The sequence below is a fragment of the Daktulosphaira vitifoliae genome, unplaced genomic scaffold (assembly GCF_025091365.1).
Source record: "Daktulosphaira vitifoliae isolate Bord-2020 unplaced genomic scaffold, ASM2509136v1 Scaffold_5, whole genome shotgun sequence".
Lineage (NCBI taxonomy): Eukaryota > Metazoa > Arthropoda > Insecta > Hemiptera > Phylloxeridae > Daktulosphaira > Daktulosphaira vitifoliae.
This window is the reverse complement of record NW_026099576.1, coordinates 4,531,067-4,549,221: the sequence shown is the minus strand read 5'-3', so window position 1 is coordinate 4,549,221 and position 18,155 is coordinate 4,531,067. Positions and strand designations below refer to the sequence as shown.

The 18,155-nt window shown below is 24.5% G+C and overlaps 1 protein-coding gene across 6 annotated transcripts in view; it reads left to right on the top strand.

The window, feature by feature from the left end:
- Positions 1–18,155, top strand: part of LOC126906688 (uncharacterized) — an 83,876-nt gene that overhangs the window by 53,448 nt on the left and 12,273 nt on the right. For all 6 annotated transcript variants that reach the window (XM_050687427.1, XM_050687425.1, XM_050687421.1 and 3 more), the window contains 2 exons: positions 3,175–3,360; positions 6,418–6,629. In XM_050687427.1, the coding sequence (XP_050543384.1) occupies positions 3,195–3,360; positions 6,418–6,629 (378 nt within the window). In that variant the 5' untranslated portion in view covers positions 3,175–3,194. The remainder of the gene's footprint in view (positions 1–3,174; positions 3,361–6,417; positions 6,630–18,155) is intronic.

The window sequence follows — 18,155 nt, the reverse complement described above, 5'->3', positions numbered from 1 at the left end:
TATTATATCTATAGTACATGCATAAATATAGTAATATAATGTAGCTTGAAATTAACCTGTAGTATAATTTTGTTTTGTGTATTTCATTACAATACCGTAATATTTTATTTAACTTGATTAAGTGTGTACAAAACATAATAATACTAATTGTATATACTTGAATTAATAAACCGAATTTTGATTGAAGAGTAATTTAGAAAATGACTCTCTGAAATATTATTACTTAAGTTGCCAAATTATAACGAATCTTAACATTATTATATATTTACAGACCATAATGGATTTGATATTAATTTAAAATATACATAAAACTAATTGTTACTATAATAAAACTACTAATAGTTTCAAACAAGATAAAAAAAACTTTCAAAGATGATGTATACATTCATTTTATGTCGATTTTATCAATTTTTTTTTTTAAAAAGGTATTTTTGTATCTGTAGTTAATTTAAATCAATATTTTTTAAATCCAAAAACAAACTATTTTGAGTGTATTGACATTTTCTACTTAGACAGATGACAGAAAATATCCATTTTTGTTATATAAGGCGATTGTTTTATTGTTAGCTACTCATTTCTTTGATTTTTCAATATAAAAATAATGAGTTATAATAAAAATATAATTAAAAATAAGTTATATGGGTGTCAATTTTTTTATTAATTTACACAAAATAAATAATGATCTAATTAAGAAAATTATTGGTTGAACAATTTTTACTAGATCAGAAGTTATTATATTTCAAACTATATGGCGACTTGCGGGTTATTTTTATTATTACTCATTTCTTTAATTCGCATTGGTACTGGTCCAAAAATTATTTTTGACCTGTCATTTTTTTAGGTTATATTCCATTAAAAATATTTGTAACATAATACATATGAATTAATTTAAAAGAATTAAGTTTACACCCTTATAAGAAATAAGTAATGTCTCTAAAAAGTACTTAATAGTTAAAAATGGAGAAGTATATTAAACTAAGATTAATTTTTATTTTCTTAGGAAAATTCGACTGACTAACGTTAAAAGAATCTGTTTCATGTCATTTGGTTACAGTAAGATAAGCGCACGCCATAAGAAAGAGTTAAAAAATTAGTCGCGAACATTTTAACCGCGATAGCCAAAATAGCGCAGAGGGCATTAGTTTAAAATATTAAAGAATAATAATCCATAATTAAATATAATAAAAAATAATATATTGAAACAATAGTATTTTATTTATAGTAAAATAGTGTAAAATTATAAATATAATATTTGATACAATTGTCAAATATAATTAAAATAAGTATAATTATTAGAATTAGGTAGCACTGAACTGTTTTGCAATTTTGTACGTTGTACTATTTGCTTTAAATGATTAATTGATGGTAGATGATTAACAATATTAACGTTAGACTAAACTGTTTTAAATAATATATTAGTATCAATTTTTTTTTAATGGTTAAATAAATACTTAACCTACCTATAACTATTCTAAGAACAGTGTGAGTAGTTAATTATGACGTTTTAGCGACTTATTTTACTTCGTTTACATACTGTTAACAGTTTATTTTTGTGACATATATTTACCATAAAATTCAACGACCAAACGGTGCAAGCATACTGTTTAAAAACAGAAATATTTACAAAGATCTTACAATTGTTATAGGGCTATTTATTTTTATATTGCGATAAAAATGATTGTGACCAAATTACAACTTGTTCTTATGCACTCGTTCATTTTATTGTGATCAAATAACGCGACACCAAAAGAGTCACCTGGATATTACCAAAAACCTTAAAATTCTATTTTTATGATTTATCAAATTTGTTAGAAAATACATATCAGAAACATATAATTTTTAATGTAACCAAATAATTCTGTCCTAACCTATAGCCTTCTATATTTTAGAAGTTAAGACTGCTATAACGTTCCACAGAGTGTTGAATGGCTTTCAAATGTATATAAAAGACATGCTTTTTGAAATTATAACACTATATTTTAACTATGACTGCTTTTATAATTTTTAATTTACTATTTGAACAGATTTTTTAAAATTAGATAAGCTTCGGTGCGTATGTATGGGATTTCAATTCTGTTGCGTAAGGCTATGTAGGTTTTATTGTCCTATGGATTTTTTTTTGGTATTTAGTAATAGGAAAATTTTGAAACACGATAATTTTTTGTAGGGGTTGAAATACATGGATTTATTTAAATATACAGGTCTCATAAGTATATACTAGTTCGAATAATTTTATTCGTTTACATTACAAAATATTGTAATGACACACTTGTTTATGCAACACCATATGGTTGTAAACACAGACACATGCTATCCTCATTTACTTGACTCTAATTAAAATAACTTTATCAGTTGCGGACCAGATCATATCAGATTAAATTAGAATAAAACATGGTCTAACTAAAGAGTTATTTTTTATTCACGTTTTCGCTCTCGCCCAATAACACACACGAAAGTTTTCTTTACTATGATGAAATTATTAAAAGTATATTTAATAAAAATTAAATACAATATACCTATAATAGTGAAATACACGTTTTTTTTTCTTGTATCGTTTTTGAACGAAACCAAAGGGACTACAGTGAGAGGAAAAAGATTAACGGCGAGTTTAAGATCAGAACAAATTTAATCACAGGTCAGCAATTTGTTACACCTGAACACACACACACACATTTCACGTATAGTTTTAAGTATAATTAATTAAAATGTTTAAATTGATTTAATTATTTAGAATTTATTCTTATTTTTAATAAAAACTAATTAACGCATTGTAACTAATCAATAAAATAAATACAAGTTCTATTACAATATAAACTTATACCGTGTTAATAAATGCTTTTAATTAAATAAACTATCAAGTATCAATTTTGAAGTCAGTTTTAATTTATGAATCTCAGTATTTACTTCAACAATATTACTATTGCTGAATCAAGTATTTTAACACGGCGATAATAATCGAGGCATTTTTTGACTATAGCCTATTTAAATGTTTTCCTCGACCCGTAGAGAGTATTTCTAAAATAATTGAATACACCTGTCCGTAGTATGTCAATATAGAATCCAATGATTACTTAATCTTATTGGCAGTTAAATAGTGTTAGCTAATGAATTTGTAAAACACATTTAGTGTTGTCCTTCTTCGAGTCTTAATTAAACCATGTCTGAATTTTGCAGAAGAATGATTTAACCGTAAAATGGTTGAAAATGTCAACCGCACAGAATTTATATATGGCGGGACGCCGTATACAGACGACGGCACTCATTGGGTGGACAAGCCAAAGTCTAACCAAGTGTTCGCCGTTGAGGAAATCGATGACTCATCCACTATGCCCTCGGATATGATACCCACGGGAACGGGAGGTAAGTTTATTAGCTTACTCTGTACAGTACTTATTCTTCATATTACACTAACAACTTACGAAAGACCACCACATCACTTTCGAATAATTAACTTGGTATTCGGTCAAATATTGAAAATATTATAGAAAATATATTGCGCATTTGTTATAAAAGGTATGGAAATCGATGAAAATGTTTTAGTAAATTAAATTTAACTGGTTCAAGTGACTTCATAATTAAAGTTTAATAACTACGGTTTAAGACTATCGAAAAACTCCATTATCTAATCACAGCTATAAAATGTTTATTGCATTCGTTTCTTTCGTATTTTAGTATTGATGCGAAGCTGTCAACGTATAAGCTTTACTGTGATGTGTTATTTTTTGTGTCTGTTACCACACATTCTAAACTCCCACTACACTGGTTTTGCACAATGATAAGTCGGAAGAACACAAACCGTACTTTTCTGAAAATATTACCTACAAAAATTGAAGAATATTCAATGTTATTCGTAAATGGAGAAAATACAAAAATAGCTTCTTTATTTTTTAGTATTTTCTATAGCTTTTTGAATTAAATATTTTTTTTAATTAATATTTTAAATCTTTTTTCATTCAAAATACTACTCTAAAAATCGGTAAATGTTGATATTTTTTTAACTATTTTAACTTAATTACTATAACCTTTTAAATATTAATAAAGCAAAATAACAACATTTTGGAGGTTCCTTTTATAGATTTTTTTTATTAAGCATTTTTTTTTTGAAAATCCAACTCTAAAAAAAATTACGATTTTTTTTTGTAAGAATTCAAAAAATTTTATATCATTTAGTACCTAATTTGGTAATTTCAAAGTCATATAAAAAGAAGGTAGCTGAAGAACCAATCCACCAAATTTTCATTTTTTTTTTTTTTGTCCATAATCGCATTGAAGCGTTATTCACAGTGATATGTTAGCCACTGTCAGATATCAATCACTATGTCACCTCCTTGCTTTGCTAGGTTTTTTTTTATTTCATTTATTTTGACACAAGTAAAAATAATTTTAGAAATTTTTAGCTACGATACGAAACTGAGCAGGTATTAATACCTGTCACCGAATCAATTTTTTTAAACGATACGCTAAAAGACCACAAATCGTAATGTAAAATACTCAATCTGAACTAAAACTTAATTGAAGAAACGAAATAAATATCTGGAGGCGTTATAGAATTTAAATAAATTCTTGTACAACTCATCGAAAATGTAATAACAAAAAATTTACAAGTAATAGAATATGTTACACTTGTAATTAGGATGACATTAAGTTTTTAAAATTGGAAATAAAAACGGGTTTTTATTTTAACAGGATTATTATTTAGTATGTTATAAACATCAATATGTATAAAATTACTCTATTTTGAATAAATATATTAAAAGAATAATCAAGAAAATCTTAAAAATATTTGTAAAATATTGAATAACATATTTTTACAAGTATTACATTAAAACGCTGTCACAGGATGTTTTACAATCTATGAAGCATAATATTAATTAAAGATTAAGTCATAATAATTGTTTTCATTGAAATTAAGTTCAAATAATCAGAATATTTTTCAAGTGTTTTATTGTTTTAATAGCAAAAATAATAACTAATAATATGTATTAGATACGGAAAACATCTTAACGTGTCACATGGCACTTTATGTCACATATTGTTCTCGCATATTTTATCTCTTATTTTATGGCATTAAATTTGTTCTTTACATTATATAATGTGTAATAATTAAAAATATGAACTATAAAAATCTTTATTACTCTCATTTTTTTTATTTACCACAAGTTATTGTAAATAAATTGGTTTGGCAACTTGTGCTTTACTATAGTAAAGCACAGGTACAAGTGCTCAGTGTAAGTCAGGGGCATCATTTGGGGGAGGGTTCAGGATGTGCGGTTGCACCCTTACTTAAAAACAATCCCAAATCCTGCGAAAATAATGCGCCAATTTTTTATACATCAATTTAATTTTCAAAAACATTGTATTATCATGGTTACATGGGTCAATAGACAAATATTCTGTTATCATTTAACTGAGTAAACAATAAATATAACATACTTAACCGTTGATATTCGTACCGAAATATTGATTTTAATGTTCGTAACTGTTTTTATCACGACTTTTTGCCGCGCAGTTAACGGCTACAATTGATAACGGTAATGAACTGATAATATAAAATTCAACGAATGCTACGACCCCGAAACTACGTTTTATTATATAATATTAAAATAGTAAGTATTATTATAATTTATATTTCCTACTTATGTTGATTGTGATTCATAATCCATGGAAAAATTAAAAGAAAAATAATTTAGTTAAGTAGGTATAACTATTTTTATATGGCCTGAAGAAATTTCAAAATGGCTTACTTGAAATCCCGTACACCCAAAACAAAAACTGAAATGACGCCCCTGGTGTAAGTGCCAAGTATTCAGTATACACTTGTACATTATATTATATTTTCCTCGCAAAAGTTCCCTAAATTACTCTTTGTATAGCTAACTGTGTTACATTTACTCCATAAATATTTTATCCTTTAATATTGAGAAACTATATTTTATTCGGCAAAAGTTTTTATACAACTATCTTCAAGTTTTACATTTTTATTGTAATATTCACTGACACACACCTTATTCTAACAGCATTTATGTAAATTCATAGTGTTCAAGACGTTTTCAGGTGTTTTCGTTTTTACTCTAATCGTATGTAAATAAATTGTGCTTGTACGGGACCCGTACAAATAGAATAGAATACATAGGAAAAATTATGAAAATATACTTTTGAACGGATGAATAAATAGTTTCTCTTCCATAATATGAAAAGATTTTTGTAAACTGACCCTACATAGTAGTTATCGTCAAAACACGCTAGTAATTTTACATAAAATAGTTTTTAAATTGGCAAAAGGTAGTAATTTATTAATTTTTTATTTTAAATTGAATTTTAAGAGGATCTTTTATAAAATTAAAATAAGCTCAAATGGTTTAATTTTATAATTCATATACTTTTAATTTTATTAATATAAATAATAAATTTTTTCAGGTCCAATTGTTATTCGTACAGAAGAAGCATTTATTGTCATATGCGTTATGATACTGTGGGTAGCAGCAATTGCATTATTTTTTAATCGATGGGGAAAAATTCGAATGTTGGAACCATATCAACCAAAATTCCACGAAGAAGAACATAGACCTAGTTGTCCAATGGTTGAGCTAGCTAGCACTACTGGCATCGGTCATAGTATAACTGGCGGGGTAAGTAGTTCTAAGTAGATTAATACATAAATTATTAAATTTAAAAGAATGCGTAGAATGCATCAATGATTTAATCTTTGAAAATATCTTCTATTTACAATTAAGTGTGATAATTTTGTAGAATATCAATTTTTTTATTGTCAAATATTTTTTATCTCAAAAATAAAGTAAAACAAAAAAGTATGAAATTATATTATTTGAAATTAATTGATAATGTTTCTAGACAATTTTTTCGCAAATCAGGTCATTTTTATGATTAACCTGTTGACCATGGTAGCTCAGGTCAAAATTATAGTTTATTTAACATTTCTTTATTGTCATAATTATTATTTGTACTTTACAAAATATTATAAGTTAAAAAAAAAAAACAATAAAGAGAATTTATAAAATACAAAAAGTAAATAAATATAAAATATTTATATCTACCTAACTTATACTCTTTTTATTGTCTACCGTATATAATTCGGATCACGATGACCTGTTTAGGTTATTAGCTTAGTCTTGACTGAGAAATATACGTACTAGTTTAAGGTTATGAATTATAAAAAAAGACTATAATATAATTTGGATGTATACATTTGTTATTAGATTTCAGACCTATTAATTTAATTTTTAAATTATGATAATTTATAACCCAAAAAGGTTCTACTTTAAGCCCTTACTTATTTTCTATATTGATAAATGAAATTACAAGAGAAATATAAGGAGAGGTGTCGTGGTACATATTGTTCGCCGACGATATAATGTTAATAGGAGAAAATAGGGAGGAAAATAATCAAAGGTTAAAAGTGTGGAGATCAGCTTTTGAAGAAAGGAGTTTAAGAATAAGTAAGAGTGAGATAGAGTATATAGAATACGAGTTTGACAAAGGAGAACACGAGGTAAGTGTAATGAGGAGTTTTGTAACAATAAATGAGGTCGTGATGGGAGAGGTAGAAAGTTTTAAAAATTTAGGATCAGTTGTGCAAAGGAACAGTTGTATTAACGAGAATGTAAGACACAGATTAAAGTAGAGAGAAGCGTCTGGTGTCTTATGCGATAAAAGAATTCCAATGAAGCGGAAATGTAAATTCTACAAGACTGTAGTGAGACCATTTATGATGTATGGTTCAGAATGTTGGGCGGTTGATAAGAAAGTAGAGTAGAGAATGAGTGTAGCAGAGATGAAAATCCTTAGATGGATGAGTGGAGTGACTAGAGAAGATAGGATAAGAAACAAGCATATGAGAGGGTGTAGCGTCAATCGTAGATAGATAAGAGAAAGCAAACTAAGATGGTCATGTTAGAAGGAAAGAAAAATCGGGAGCTATAAAAATAGTTATGGAAATGAATGTTGAGGAAAAAGAGGTGGAGAGATATTATTGAATGTGATATGAGAACGGATGATGTGTGCGTAGATGATGTGGGAAATTGTGTCGAGCGGAAGTTTAGTATAAGGGTGGCCAATTCCAAGTAGTTGGGATAAATGCGAAGAAAAAGAAGAAAATATATTCTAACTTTATAATTATTAACATAGCCACGTAAACCTATTAGGTCTGCGTTAGTTAAGTTAATGAAAAATTCATCATAACACTAATATTTTATAAAAAAATTAAATATATTATTTTACTGATAAGTAAATAAAAATTCAAATAGTAAATACATTCATTTAAAATGTTTAAAATGAAGTTTAACACTAATCAAACTCAAGTATACGTTATTTTAAAACTATTGCAAACTTTCATCTACTTCCTACTGAGTTAAAGTATTAAAACTTTATTTACGCCTTCGAAGTTAAAATATAATATATATATATATATATATATTTATATTCAGTTAATTTAATCTGATAAAAGGTATAACATTAACAATGATTATTTTGAATTTTATATGGCTTTAATATATTTAATACTAAAAATTTAATAATGATGTGGGAACTCATTTAAAATAAGTTAGATATTGATATCAAAATATTAAAAAGAATAAAATTGGATATGATAGAACACTATTCAATGATAAATATACACGATTGATTATTTTGTATAAGTATTCGTCAAATGTCTTGCATATTCAATAGACATTATAACGTCATATTCAAATACATTTCAATATTTTTTATTTTAGTGTTTTGATTTTTTTTTTTCAAATCATTAAACTTATTAAATTAGTATATTTAACTGAAAATTACAATTAAAAAAAAAAGAGACAACGTTATTAACCCTATCTATAATTCTATAGCTTAAAACAGGTACTTTTTATAATTCCTAATAATTCCAATTGTAATTATTGGATTTATGAATAAATGGCTAAAATTTAAATTTTACAGAAGTTGAGTAGTAGTGCTACAAAAATCTTTATGACTATTATACTATAACATTTTTCAGATTGATTTTTTGTTATCTAAATACGTTAGATGTAAGACTTTTGATGTTATAGTATTCATTGTATCACTAATTATTTTTTAAATCTCAAAGTTAAAAACCAATAATAATTTATTAAGTTTTCCTTATCACATATTGATTTGGAAAAATGTTATTGACTACATTCTCATCGACTATTTTTTATTTTCTAGCGTGCATTATATTTTATACTTTTAAATGTGTGTATTTTATTTCCTGCTGTGCCAATGGGTTTTTGAACCAATTCCAAAATTACATTAGGTCTATTGTTCGAAATCATGGCAAAACTACAAACCAATGTTTCAGTACTGTTTAAAAGATTAATTATTTGTCAGACGAATGATACTGAACTATCCATTTATTATAGTGCTACAATCTGGATCAATACAAAAACTTATTTAAATTGCAAATAAAAAACTAAATTGTTATGGAGACTTTTTAAGTTAAATAATAAATATTTAATAAAATATTGTATACTAGGTAGTATATTAATTTTATATAAAAATACAATATTTACATAGAGCTATATCTAAGCTTCACTAATGAATAATTGAACAATTAGGGATATTGTATCAAAAATTGTGATGTTACAGTAAAATTTAATTTAGATATTTTCTTTTTATTTAATAATTACCGCTAGCAAAGACTTATTGCAATCATAATTGACAATTTTTTAGTTAAAAATTTAGTGGTGTTCGTTTACTGGCAATGGTTCTTTCATTGCTGATGTTACCCTATATTATTTTATTGAAACGTTATATATAAAATATTTATTTTAAAGTTTCATTGACAAATTTTCAAGAGTCATAATTTTTTTTATTGAAAATGGAAATTTTATAAATGTTTCTAAAAAATTATTATCGAGCAATAATACATTTTAGGCAATTTTTGTGAATTATAATTAGTTTGAGAGAATTCCACATTGCTAATGATATCTTATACATATTAGTATTACATGCAGTTGGCTATACTTTAATTTAATCATGTAAGCCGTGTAAGACAAATGTAAATGAATCTCACTCGTGTGTATATTAACTATTTAATATTCACACCATGTTTAAAATAACTCATTAAAAATAAAGTTATTGTGTATTTATTTCTTTACTCATAAATTATTATAATTAGTTACATCTAGTCGACAATGTACCATTTGTAAAACCTAACCCAACGTTAATTGTCAAATGTAAAGGTAATTTTTTTTTAATAATTGAAAGATTAATCATTTTATTTATGATGTAACAAAAACTTTAAAAGGTAAGTACCTTGATAAATGAAAATTGTAAATATGCCACTAAAATATTCTAGTTCGATAATAAAATATTTCGGTATACAACCGAATCACAATCACACAAAACAAATAAAAAAAAGGATATTACAAAACGATTTAAAATAAGTATAGCTTGTATGAAGAGCAAATAATAATCTACAACTTAAATTTAAAGAAAAAGAACTCTTATATAAACACTATGTACGTATTTCAAAGGTTTAAGCTTTTATAATAAATTTTATTTTAACACTTTATACGCCTATTAAGGTTCATAGCTGCCTATCCCAAAGGAGGAGGTTTCTAAACCATTGATACTCTGGGACGGATGGTTAGTCCGTATACTTGGCTATTATTTTTAAAATAAGTTAAAATATAAGAACCGTTATACTATAATATAAGTATTTATTATAAACAATTGGGTTAATATATTATTATAATAATATATAACCCAACCCAACCGTCCGTTTATAATAAATACTTATACTATAGTATAATGGTTCTTATAATTTAACTTATTTTAAAAATAATAGCCAAGTATTATTTCAAAAAGCTAAAAATAAGAAGTATAAATCCGATACTGTGCTGAAAACTAAACTGAAAGAGCTGAATTGAATTGACATGTATAAGCCCTTGGACGTGATCTGATTAAAATTGTATTTTTTTCATAACTTCTGTTCTTATTTATTTTGCCGAAATATTGGCCCGTCAATATGATTTAAACTTTAAGGCTATGCAAGACTAAAGGGGCTGTACAATGTCTATCATGGTAAACTTTCTTACCCATCTTTCAACTCTTGAAATACTTCTATACATCAAATAAATGACATCATTAAATTTACAGGATCAAATTCATGACAAAGTTAATACATTACTAAAACAAAGTTTTAGTATTACATTTAATCCTTTATGCAAACTTCAAATATTTCTTTACGTAAATTACTAAAAAAATGTATGCAAACTTAGTTTTACACTTATATTTTGTTAAAACACCTGCACACATTTTTTATGGGATAAAATAATAAAATATTGGTACTATCAATGTTAAGGTTTTCGGAGATTCATTCGTCATAACGAATCTCTTTAACTCTAAATTGATGTCTTTGGCTACTTAAAAACGTTTTGTATAAAATTTAATAGTAAATATGAGTTATTTTCATTATTAAGAACTCCAGAATTAAAAAAATCTAGAAGAATTTCAAAAAAGTGAAGACATTTCATGCTTATATAATTTTAGTAAAATTTGTACCCATTATTTATATTTTATATTAGACCTCATACAATTTTAATACTTTTTTGATAATTATTTTACAATAATATTTTGACAAAAAAAATGAAACAAAGTAACTTATGCAAATATAATAACTTTATGTTATATGATGTGTTACTGTAAGTATTAAATTCAAATTTGAAATTAAAATTTATTTTATGAATTATTTTTAGTTCAATAATAATTTTATTGCTATTAATAATAAAATAACTAATAAGAAGTATTATGTAAATATAATGCTTTTTCAGTGTCATATCAGAATATATACGTATTCAAGGTATAGGTTTTGAACTAAATTCCTCTTAGGACAGGGTTAATAACTTGCCTAAAGTAATCAATTAATTAAATGTATAAAACTTATAATACGTAAATTGACTTGATTATTTAAATATTCAGTTAAAAATTGAAAATAAAAATTAATCTGATAGAACCTCAGAAAATCAGTACTACCAATACTCAGCGATAAAATTTAATCTAGTGTATATACGCTAAAGTGAAATATTTAGAGTCTATATTCATTTATTAATATTTAAAAACAAATGATTATGTATTCTTTAAACAGTGACAATAAGATTATATGTATCAAACCATTTTGCAAAAAAATAATCGTCCCTTAATAATTTTTGTTATGGATCTTTTAAATAGATTTTGAAGCATGCATAATAATTTTATTATATTAATTAATTAATAAGTATCAATATAATTTGTTTTCATGATTAATAAAACAGAGAATAAACTTTTTATGAAATAATATAGTTTTTAAGTTCTAACATTTTACAACATTTCAAAACTTTATAGTTAATTTGTAATTATTAAGTGACGTTTAATCTAATATCTTCTACGTGAGTTTAAAAAAATATTTATATATGATAAAAGAATAAGTTTATGCTATGTGTATGAATAATACTTCCATAAAAATGAAATACAACATAAGTTTTGATGTAAGCTTTTTATGTCTATAAGATAATATTCAATAGGAAATTTCTCGATACTATTGAAGTATATACGAAAAGAAATTAAGCTTTTTATATCATTATTATTTTATAGTTATGCATTCGAGATTATTATTTTAATGATATGTTTAACTATTTTATAATTTTTGGCAATTTTAAATATGTCCAAAGTGAATCCACTTACACCCTATTCACTCCATTTTCTTTATAGTAATAATTTTTTTTGTGAATTTTAGCTTCGATGTGAGGCTTCATTTTTTTTTTATTAAAACTTTTACTTTAAAGGACAAAAAAAAGTAGTTTCAAAATGATTACGTTTAACATATTAAAAATCAAAATTAATAATAATTTGAAAACAATTAATTTTAAAAATTATATAATATATAATTAAAAGAATTACTAATCTGGGTATAATTAAGGAAATAAAAGTTGATGTAGCTTTTGGAATAATCCACCAATTTTTTAAAGTTAAACATTATCTACAGATTTGCATCGAAGCGTTTTTTATGATAGTGATTTTAATCACTGCGCACCCCCCCAATTCGAGCACTGATTATACTTGACCCATCTATGCCACGTCCCCGAGTTTTTTTTTTTTAACTTTTGTTAGTTACATGTGTATCTTCATATATTCGTTATAAAAATTTTTTGATGTTTACCCCATATGTCTTATATGGCTGTTAATTTAATTTTTTTAATAAAAACATGCATATTAACTAGCTTATAAAATAGAAAATGATCTAATTGAGAAAATGGCTGATCGATAAAAACTTTTGGACCAGTATTCAATAGTTATTAACAATTAAGAGTAATAACTGGAGGTTAAATGCAGGCGGTGCTATTTTTAACATAAGCCATTCTGAGCTTCACTCCTTCTACCTAGAAACAAAAATGTTATTACCTTTTGAAATATTTGCTTAAAAGTTGTTATCGACCCGTCATTTTCGTAATTAGATCATTTTGTATTTTATAAGCTAGGATAATACGTACACCCCTATAAATCATAAGACATTTCAATAAAAAATATTTTATAGTAGAGAAATGGAGATACATATGTAACTAACAAAAGCCAAAATAAAATTCACAAAACAATCATTATTTAAGAGAAATTGAGTGACTAATGTTAAAAGAATTACTCTGTATATGGTATACTGTAATTAAAAGTAACTGGCATAATTAACTCGCTTCTTAAATTGATTAAATAGTTAATTGGTAAGAACAACTTTTTGTTAAACTCCATCCAGAGTAAACATATAGCAATAAATAAATTATTCGATTCATAAAATGAAAATAGTTTTAATATGATCAAAATGGACGAAAAAGTTAAATCGATATTAACTGACAATGAAATCTCATGAAACATTTTATTAGCTACTTAAGATATTGAGTTACATGATATAAATTTCTTAGTCAGGTATTAAATATTATAAGATTTGTTTAGAGGCAATAATGTTTACACTTTAAAAAAAATTTCTATATTTCACATACATGTACTGAAAGTTTTTAACATATTCAATGTAAAGGAAAGTTTTGATAAATAGTGACAAAATGTTATATTCGTGTACAATTTTTCAATACTTTGTGTTACAATTACAATACTAGTTTGTAATTTTAACGTGCAAATTAAAATTTTCATACTAACTTATGGTAATTTTTGGGTTTCTTACAGTGTGTACTATGCAAATATTTTACTAATGAAAATTGATTGGATAATCGTATGAGTATAAATTTAAAAAAGAACATGCTTTTTTTATAAAACAAAGATAAGCAACAGAAAATACTTATTCGATTTTAGAATTTTTAGACGATAAAATAAAAAATTACGTCAACTGTATCATTTGAGTTCAGTATTTAGCCAAAAGTTAAAATTATAAAACGATACAAACAATTTCTACTGAATTAAGTCGAAATTGTTTGATAAATAAAGTGCTACTAATATTATAAAATATTAATATTTGAAGGTATAGATTTAGAAGCATATGACTCTCAATTTTTATTTTAATGATAAAATATTGTAATTCATTTTCCTATATTATAATATTTTAATTAATTTTTATAGTTTATAAACATAAGACAATACTTTTTATGCGCATTTATTTTAAGCTAAAAGAAAAACATATTTTACAATTCTGCTTCATTAGATAAAGAATATATGTTTGGCCTCAATAGTTCGTTCGTTCATAAAAATTTAACTTTTGGTGAATAATTAAAGATTTTTTTTTGGTAATATAACATAGCCTTCAGTCAATTATAACACATGTTGTAAAATGCATCTATAGAGTGATTTTTTTATCACAAATCATTTAATTAATCGAAAAATAAAAATAATATTTAATTAATTATGATAATTATGAAGGATCCTTAAAATAATTTTTTTTCATTATAATATAAAAACAATGTATTAATACTTTCGAAAAAGTTTTATATACTAATAACACTAATTGTGAAAAATTAAAAAAAAGATGACAGGTCAATAACAATATTTAGCAAGTATTACAGAAGGTAATATCATTTTTATTTCTAAGAAGGACGAATGAGGCTCAGAAATATTTAGTAATACAAATAATAACGTCCGTATTTTACCATCAGTCATTACTCGAAATTGTTAATAACTTCTAAAGTATTGATTCTAAAGTTTTTGTCGACCCATTCATTTATTAATTATATAATTATCTATTATTTAAACTAGTTAAATATACAAAATGATTGATTTATTGTCGATCACTAAATTTTTCACAAAATAGTAATTATTTTGAGGATTTTTTTTTCTAGATTATTGAGTAGTTAAATATATTTTAGGTCTATTTCTTAAAGAGTATCAACTTTTATAAATGAAAATATATATATATATATTTAACTAATTTATATAGTATGAAATAATCCAACTAAGGAATTTTCTAATCGATAATAATTTTTGAAGCAGTAGTTAAAAAGTTATGGTTATTTTTATACCTGGTTAGGAGAAGTAGCATGGAAGAGAAATACATAATGATAAAAATAACATAACTCTGAATATTTCAATCTATAAATAATTTTTTTTTCTAATATTGTTTACAGAGAGTGTTATTAGTATACAAAATTTCTTTCAAAAGTATTTATACATATTCATAAAGAAGAAATGATGAAAAAACATAAATAATTTTAATAAACCATTTATAATTTTCATATAATAATTAATTATTACATTTTTTGTTTATTAAGATGGAAAAATATCTTGACTAAAAGACTTCGAGGCAATAAATAAATATACATAAGCATTATAATAAAAGTTTAAATGTGATGAAATGGTTTTTAGATTTACATTATGTTCTAAAACTAATGAAAATTTTAATTTATGGCTCTTAAAATAAAATTTAAAATGTGAGTATTAAAACGTGATCATTTTAAACAATAATTTATTAACTATTTACATTTTATGTGTAAAATAACGTTGGAACAAAAAAAAAACGTAATAAAATAATGTTGTATGACGTCAAACGTATAGTATTTTAAAATTTTATCTTATTTTAGAAATAATAATATAGATAATCAAATAGTATAAATTGATATAAATTAATTGTTTAACAATATAATTCATATTAAATTTTCTCAATTAGTTTCATGCTTAACTACTACAATTAATTTAGTTAATACTTTGTTTATTTTTAATTATTTACATAAATCATTACTATGAAACCTTTATCTTTATTGATATTGTTATCAATCCTTAGCTCGATTCAAATAGTAACGTGTAACTACAGAAATATTGCAATTGTATTAGAATCTCTTCTCGATCAACGAAAATGGTCACGTGTCGAGGACTACGAATTGCGCAAGTATCCTAGTCAAAACACTATTACTACACATGATTTATTTAATCCAGATGATGAAGACATGATTAATGAAGAAAACGTAAAAGAAAAACTCTTGTACACTTCGTTATTAGTAAATTGTGAATATGGTAAATCATTTTATGAACTTCTAGCCATGCTAGATTTTATCATAGAAAAATGTTTACCGGGTAGATCTAATTATGATGAAGTAGACGTAATTGAATGTGCATTGCCTTTCAATTCGAATCTTAAAAAGGCAAAAGAAGCAACAACTCATTTCAATTATGTGTTGAATTTCCTTGATGAATTAATACCTAATACTGCTGAAAAATTCCTACAAAAACATATCTTGGAAAAATTTGAAGAAATTGAATTAGTATCAATTAAAAATGAAGAAAGCTGTGAAAAAACGCTTTTTGAAGTGGCTAAAACCTTGACAGATTTGCGTAAAAATACAAGTGATCATATCGCAAACTACTGTTTGTATGGTACGTTAGAAAACAGTTCTCTAGAATTAAAATTAACTCAAGAATACCTACTTTATTTGTATACAACAGATCAGTCACAAGAAACATACACACCTTTTAACTTCTTATGCGATTGTGTATTTAATAGTGTAAATGATATCATTTACCATCAGTATAGTAAATTAGGATTTTTATACGATAAAATTGCAAAAGAAAGTATTTATAAAATATAAAAACTAAGCTTTTATTTATTTATTATTTTTACGGTAATATTTTATGTATGAAAACCAGATGAGAAATAAATGTAATATTTGTAAATAGTCAATCGGACATATTGATAATTTAAGGTGGCATAAAATTAAAAATATTATTTATTATGATTTTTTTTTAAATTGTTTTAAGTGTTCATGAAAAAAAATTAAGAGTAGAATTTTTTATATCTTTTAATAATAGTTTCTATTAGTGAATTATATATAATCTAAATGAAAATAGTACAACATAAATATAAGTAATTGCTTTTACAATAAAAAGTATACAATTTTTTTTTGCATTAAGTAAATTTGAATTTTTGTTAACCGCCATAAATATTAATTTGGTTTTTAAAAATAATTCCAATTTGGAATTGTGTGAAATGGATATTAATGATATAAATAAAAAAATTCTTTTAACATAAGCTTATCGTAACTCAAAAATTAATAAAAATAAAAAGATTGTGAGAGTTTATTGTTGAGTGAATTAAAATGAGTTAGAGTGAGAGTGAGAGTTACTTCGGGGTGTGATTGAAGGGTTATGAAATAACATAAATCTAGACTCTTATTGATTTTTAAAAATCTTTCCTGATAATTTTTTCTCAGTTGTTATAATAACTTCAGTGACGATATTAATAAAATTATAAACAAAGTAACACAAATTCAAGTTTTAGTTCACAAATTAAACACCTAAGAACTTCGACAATGATAATTGCAATATCCACGTAACGAATCTAGAGCACGAAATAAATAGGATAGAATAAGGATTTGCTTTGCCTTTTTATAATATTTTTTACCCCCGAAAATCATCATTGTCTAATTCTTACAGTATAACTGTTTATTGATAAATAAGCATAAAATACAGAAATTATTACAGATGAATGGAGTATATAAATCATTATGACACTTTATATATAACATTAACATAGTTTTTTTACATATAAGATTATGATTAATACAATGCATTTAGTTATTAAAAATAGAATAAAAAAAAGATGACAAATATAATTTATAGATTTCTTTTCGGAAGGAACGGTTTTTAAAAGTAACTATTAATTAATTTATGATAGAATTGTTTGTATTATAATATAACTAAACAGTGTGTGTTTGTTAAATGTTTCTCTTGAATGTTTA